Source organism: Dipodomys ordii, unplaced genomic scaffold (genome assembly GCF_000151885.1).
Source record: "Dipodomys ordii isolate 6190 unplaced genomic scaffold, Dord_2.0 Scaffold197, whole genome shotgun sequence".
NCBI lineage: Eukaryota > Metazoa > Chordata > Mammalia > Rodentia > Heteromyidae > Dipodomys > Dipodomys ordii.
The window spans coordinates 64,714-71,537 of NW_012267413.1; the positions used below are offsets into that span (position 1 = coordinate 64,714).

Genomic DNA, 6,824 nt, shown 5'->3' on the forward strand with positions numbered 1-6,824 from the left:
GCAAGACTCCTTCTCACAAGGGAGGAATGAGAAGAAGTACCAGCTATTGTCTGGGGTGACCTATGTAACCTAGGAGGTTTAGGAGGGGCTAGAAGGGGCTAGGAGGTAGAGACCCTGGTATAGACCTGTGGGCCAGGGCCTTCATCATGGTGGACTAGGATTTATGGCTACTGTCCAAATAGTAGATAAGGGTCCTGTAACTGCCCAGACCTGAAGGTCACTCTAAGGGGCTCTTGTTGCCTTATATGGTGGTAGCTGCCCCAGAGAAGTGTCATCCCAAGGTAAAGGGGGATGGAAGTTGATTATTTACTGCCTTTACTACATGGGCCTAGGGTTGCTTAGGAAGGGAGCATGCCAAGCTGTGGAGAGGGCAAAAATGGACTAAGCTATGGGAAAGGACTCATTTTGCTAACAGAGTCTCTTGGACTTTTTTTTTTTTTCTCCAGCTGGCTTTGAACAGCCATCTGTACTCTATCTCCTCCAGGTAGCTGGAACTACAGCTATTGAGTCATTCTTTGGAAGTGTAATTTCTTCAATTTATTTTTTATTAATATGTATTCATTGTAAAAGGGCTTTCATTGTGGTAGTTCTGTCCTGTCCAGGCTGGCTTTTAACTGCAATCCTCAGATCTCAGCCTCCTGAGTAGCTAGGATTACAGACGTGAGCCACCAGCGCCCGGCTCCTTTCAGTCTTCTAGAGTTCAATGTTTCAAGGAAGAAAACACAAATGGTTGTGATGGTGCACATCGGGAATCCAGCATTCACGAGGAAGGATTTGACCCTAAGGTTAACCTGGGCTGCATAGTTGGACTCTGTTTCCACCCCCAAAACACACAAAAGACAAGGCAGAAAATGAAAAGAAAGCAAGAAAGCCTGAATCAAAGCAATGGGAAGGTAGTGAATAAGTACTATACGAAAGATCTATCCAAAGATCCTTCCAGTTGAGCAGGTGGCTAGTTCAGAAGAGAAACTCACTCCGATGTACATTTTCAGCTTTGCAGAAATGCGCCGGAGAACCCCAGATAACATTTCATTCATCAGAAACTGAGACCGGAGAGGCTGAGTTGGATCTGCAGTTTTTGTCAGAATGTCACTGGGGGTGGGATTCCTTGGGGGAGAAATATTGCTAATAATAATAATAACTGGCAATGTGCACACTAATTTTTCATCCAATTCTTCACCATATTTCATCCAATTTTTCATCATCTTCGTTTGCAATTTACCATTAAACCACAGCCTCTCAGCCTCGGGTCCTCAGGGAGCCCCCTGTAGCGACAGGGCACCGCTGAGTCCTGTCCAGGCGGTGCGCAGGGGCGCACGGATCTAGCGAGCATCCCCAGCGCAGGAGCTCCGGGCCGCAGCGGCCGCGCGGGTCCCCGCCGACTTCCGCTTCCCGGGAGGGCGCTGGGCCGTGAGGGCTCCCGCCTCCAATCCCCGCCCCGAGGGGCGTCCCGGAACCGCGGGGCGGAGCCGAGGGCCGGCCGTGGCTGACCGTGTTAAGGGGGCCGCGCGGGCCGCGGAGTCCCAGGATCGTGGAGCAGGTGGCACAGCCCGTGCAGAGCACGGCCACGCCGACGTGGCGGTGAGCGGGGCGCGCGCGAGGAGGGAGGACGGGCGCGGGACGGGCTCCAGAGCTGGACGGCCTGACCTTCCCGGGTGGCCCGGGAGGCGACCGGCACCACGCGTGCCAGGGGACCCGTGCGCAGCCAATGGCGCTGGCAGGGTCTCGCCGGAGCCCCTGGAGCTCCTGGGCCTCCTTCATGCAGAGCCTAACTTTTGGACCACGTTGCCCTCTGCCCCGAGTCCTGTCGCCTGGCCAGGCGCCCGGCCGGGCTTATGAATGGGCGGCGCGCGGGCAGCGGGCGGCGGCAGGGTCGCGTGCGGGCAGCGACGGCGGGCGGGGAGTTGGTCGGCTACCGGGAGTCGCGCCTGGTTGGGCTGCTTGGGCGGGATTGCACCCCCAGATCTCTGCGTCCGGCCGAGGGGCTCCCAAGGCGATGGGCCAGCGCCGTCCAGCTGCGATTGTCCTAAGTGGAAAAGTGTGGGCCGCCTGCGCTTCTACCACCTGAGAAATTTGCTTCCCCCCAGGACCGAGGAGGAAATTGGGCTTAGCTGTGGTGTTCGTGTCCACCGAGTCGGACCCTGGGGTGGTTTGAAAAGTTAGGCCACGGCTCGCCGAAGAGATTCAGTGTCTCCATTCTTACAGCAAGCGCACACACAGGTTTAGATTCATGCTGACCACCAGCTCTTGGGTCCCGCAAGCCCCGCGTCTTTTCCAAGCCACAGCAATGCCCGGCTCTCGTGTCATTTTGCACGACTTCTGAGTTTGTCTGTTTAGTATCTGTGGCCGTTTTCTATACTTATCATTCTTAGAGGTTTATCTAAGGACCCACGTTAGATAGTCTTGTCTATATATTTGCCTCCTTTTCTTTCCCTCCCCTAAAATGCAGGGTTGAATGTTTTGGGTTTGTTTTTGGCCTGCTTGGTAAACCCTGGAATTAGGTATGCATTTGAACGTACAGGTTTAAAAGACTTAAAAACTTGCCAAGTTAATAATTTCTCTCTCTCTGTCTCTCGGTTTCTCTCTGTCTCCCTGTTTCTCTGTTGCTCTCTCCCTGCTCCTCTCTTTCCTCCTTCCTTCCACCTACGGGTTGCATTCCTTTGGGAAAAACAAAACTGGTCTCCATTTTGGAGTTTGTTCATTGGCAAAGTGCAAAAAGTGACTGAAAACCTTGGCTAGCATTATTTTCTATTTAGGACAATGTGTTTGAAAGGACCTTGCCCTTCATCTCTGATCTGTGCCAAAGTTTGCAATAAGATAGGGAATGAAATTTGTCCCTTGTTATTTACTTAGAAATCACTCCATTGTTTGAATGAAAACTGCATAAAATTGGTTGCTGAATTGGTTATTTTAATCCTATGTATTAAAACATTGCCTATTTTTCTTTCGATTCAGTATTTATGAAGTTCATGTCTCACCAGTAGTTGATTTTTGTCTAACTTTAGAGAATATAATAGCTTTCCCAAACTCTGTGGGCTACAATTCAAAAATACCAAGTCAAGACTCAACTGGAGAGAAGCCTAGGTCCCAACTGGAGAGAAGCCTAGGTCCCCAGGTGATTCTCAAACAAATGGAGAACTTAATGACCCAGGTGTTAATGCTTCAAGTGTGGTTGGAGGGCCTGCATTATCAACCTCACCTTGGAAACTTAAGCCTGGTAGCTTCCTGGTCCCACCTGAGGCCTGCTGAATCAGAATTGGCTTTGTACCCTGACCACTGGTGAACCTGCTTGTTTACTGCTGGGAAAAGCTGGGGTGGATGGAGGGTCTTGCTCTGAGAATGCATGATATATCAGTCCCATGTGTTTTGTTTTTGTTGTGTGTGGTTTTTGTCTGTTCTCTAATTCACTTTGTGTAGGTGAGGACCCCCAACTGAAGGGGTCACTTTGCTCAGAGAGCAGGCACTTTCAATAGGTTTGAGTGACTCTGCAGGGGTTTTGACCCCAGGGGTCAAGACTTCTTGCATGCACTTCTCCAAACTTATGGGGCTCCCAGCACAGGCTGCTATTTTCAGGCTCTGAAAAACTAGTCTGTTGTGGTTTGGGATGTCTGTGGTGGCCTTCTTAGCTGGTATTCATTTGTAAGGTTTTCCTAAAGGTTTGTCAAATTACCGGTGAGGGCTGAAGCAATGAAATTCAGGGAAGGATTTTATTTTTGAGCTGGGGGGTGTGAACTTTTTATGGAGCAGTACATCACTCAGCTACATTGATACCCCAAGTCCAATTCCTTAGGAGCCTTCTACTCAGTCCCCAGAAATTCAGGTGCAGTAACTGTGCAACAAGCACAGAAAATGTGTGCTGCAGAGATTGGGCTAATGATAGGCTCTTGCCTCCTCCCAGGAATATCGGTGCCTGTCCTGAGTTCCAGAAAGTTGTCTCCCGCAAATGCCAGTGGCACCATGAAGTCCAATCCTGCCATCCAAGCTGCCATTGACCTCACCGCAGGAGCCGCAGGTAATCCCAGAGCAAACTGCTCTCTGTGTTCTTCCAGCTTCTCAGCGGGACTGAAAGAAAGTGGTTTAAGAGCGTTCCTGTTGTCCTGTCAGGTGATACCCCATACCCTTGGAATGAATCCACTTAATGGCAATTTGAAATTGTTCAGAACATGACAATAGGTAGAATAATATCTGTTACATTAAAACTTGCAGCAGTCAGGGTAAAGAGAACTACTGGAAAATGGCTCAGAGATGAAGTCATGTTTACTGCCACCTGGCTAAGATATGCAGTGACACTGGACTTCTACCCTAAACTTGACAGTCTTCAGATCCTTTGTCATACACACCTCTTAGTAGCCCTGCCTTTAGTGGTGCTGGGAAGGAAAGAGGGTCCCCTTTAGAAGGAAGACTGACCCTCCACTTGTCTTACAGTCAGGAAAGAAAAGAAGAGGTAATAGATCTTGTTGGGACTTACTGAGCTACTCAGGCTGACCTTTAGAGCCTGAGTCCAAGGGCAGGCTGAAGCCAGCACTAGCCACGTGCAGCCAGCAGTTTAGAATGATCACTTGTAAGATGCAGACACAGTGGCAAGTTGAGTCTGGGGCAAAACTGGGTTGTCTCCCATGTCATTTTGTTTTATTAGAGTCTTCTTTTACCTCAGGGGCAAAGGGTGTGTTTGTTGCTCAATGCTCTCTTATCCAAATGGTACTTCCTGGCTCAGCAAACCAAGTGTGATGGGGGGGGGGGAGGAGGGGAAGAAGGGTGGGCACCATCTCTCAAACTGTCCTTTGCCCAGTTGTATTAAAAAAAAAATCCTTGTTCAGAGAAGAGCAAAGTTTTTTCCATGAACCAAAGGTTGGCCAAAGTAGGCTAGTGAGAAAGCTTCAGACAGCATATTTCAGATACTATAAAGATCCCAAGGAAGCATACCTCTCCAGATTAGAGACCATAGGCAGCTGTTCCAGACCAGTGAGCAGGCCTGACAGCTGGCTACATTGCACCCAGAGGGCTCTAGTCAACTATGTACCTTTTGGGCAGACCCCTACACTCTATGGAGGAGAACGTAATTCCCCAGGCACCCTGGGAACCACCTCTCCCCTTCCCCATTGCTGCCCTTGAGGACACTGTGAGAATGGCACAATTTCCCACCCTCCTCTGGCTTCCTAGTAGCGTCTGGGGAATGTTCTGGGTACAATTCTCATCTCTGTAGTAGGAGTGCTTCTGCCAGCAGGTGGTGCGGAAAGTGGTTGGATTGGACAGGCAGACGAAGCTGAGGTGAGTTGGGCACTGGTGCTCTGTTGTTGGTTTTGTTTTTAAACTAGTGCTCCTGCATGGTCACAGTTTTAATGACACATACTGGGAAGAAAGTTTCCTTTTTCCAAACAACTGTCTCTGTGATTCTGATGTCACACACTATTCATGCATTGAGCAAAGGAGGCCTGACCACAGCCCTCCATCAAAAGGAGCCACTGAATAGTTCCATCTCTTCAAAAGGATGCTTGCTTACTTCTCTCTCTCTCACACACACACACACTTTTGCTTTCTTGCTTTCTTTCTTCTGGTCCTAGGGCTTGAACTCTGGGGCCTAGACACTGTCCTTGAGCTTTTATGCTCAAGGCTAACACACTACAGTTTGAGCCACAGCTCTACTTCCAGATAAGAGTCTGATGGGGGGCTGGGAAGGTGGCTCAGTGGTAGAGTGCTTGCTTCGAATGCATGAGGCCCTGGGATCAATTTCTCAGCACTACATAAGCAGAAAAAGCCAGATGTGGTGCTATGGCTCAAGTGGTAGAGTGCTAGCCTTGAGCTGAAGAGCTGAGGGACAGCACCCAGGCCCAGAGTTTAGGCCCTATGAATGACCAGAGAGAGAGAGAGAGAGAGAGAGAGAGAGAGAGAGAGAGAGAGAGTCTGATGGACTTTTCCTGCCCGGGCTGGCTTCAAACTGAGATATTCAGCTCTCAACCCCACTGGCCCCTGGCAAGCATGCATTTCATATGCACATAAGTGGTGGACTAAAATTGTAGAAGCATTTTAGGCTCCCCTCCATCATTAGAATTCAGAGTGTTGGAAGAAGTTGCCTGGGCCAAGTGGATTTGAAGAGAAAACATGAAACATGAGCAAGAGTTGGAAACTGGGACTGAGTTTCACTCCAATATTTGTGTGGTCTTCCTTAAGGTTATTTATTATGCCTTTGGCTCTTGTGTGGTCTTCCTTAAGGTATTTATTATATGTATATAGACAATTTGGAAACCATTGGGATGGATAGCCATCTTCCTTTGAACATTGATTTTTTATGTTCTAGTATTAGGGCTTGAATTCAGGGCTGCACACTGGTTTTTGTTGTTGTTGTTGTTTTGTTTTGTTTTTGGTCAGTCGTGGTGCCTGAACTCTGGGCCTGGGTGCTGTCCCTCAGCTTTTTAGCTCAAGGCTAGTGCTCTACCACTTGAGCCCCAACACCACTTCTGGCTTTTTCCTGCATATGTGGTGCTGAGGAATCGAACTCAGGACCTCATGCATGCAAGGCATGCACTCTTCCACTGAGCCACCTTCCCAGCCCTGGTTTTTGTTATTTTGTTCTTTTCTTTTTCCTCCCCACCTTGCCTTGCCTTGCCTTGCCTTGCCTTGCCTCTCCTCTTCTCATCTTTTCTTTTTTTGTCAGTCCTGGGGCTTGAAACTCAGGGCACTGTCCCTGAGCTTCTTTTACTCTACCACTTAAGCCACAGTGCTACTTCTGGCTTTTTCTGTGTATGTGGTACTAAGGAGTTGAACCCAGGGTTTCATGCATGCTAGGTAAGCACTCTACCCCTAAGCTACATTCTCAGCCCCTGTTT

At 49.2% G+C, this 6,824-nt stretch overlaps 1 protein-coding gene across 1 annotated transcript in view; it reads left to right on the top strand.

Moving 5' to 3' along the window:
- Positions 1-1,505: 1,505 nt before the first annotated feature.
- Positions 1,506-6,824, top strand: part of LOC105999715 (mitochondrial ornithine transporter 1-like) — a 26,379-nt gene continuing 21,060 nt past the window's right edge. Inside the window, exons 1-3 of the mRNA XM_013034812.1 lie at positions 1,506-1,581; positions 3,899-4,104; positions 5,207-5,268. Coding sequence (XP_012890266.1) covers positions 3,958-4,104; positions 5,207-5,268 — 209 coding nt within the window. The 5' untranslated portion in view covers positions 1,506-1,581; positions 3,899-3,957. The remainder of the gene's footprint in view (positions 1,582-3,898; positions 4,105-5,206; positions 5,269-6,824) is intronic.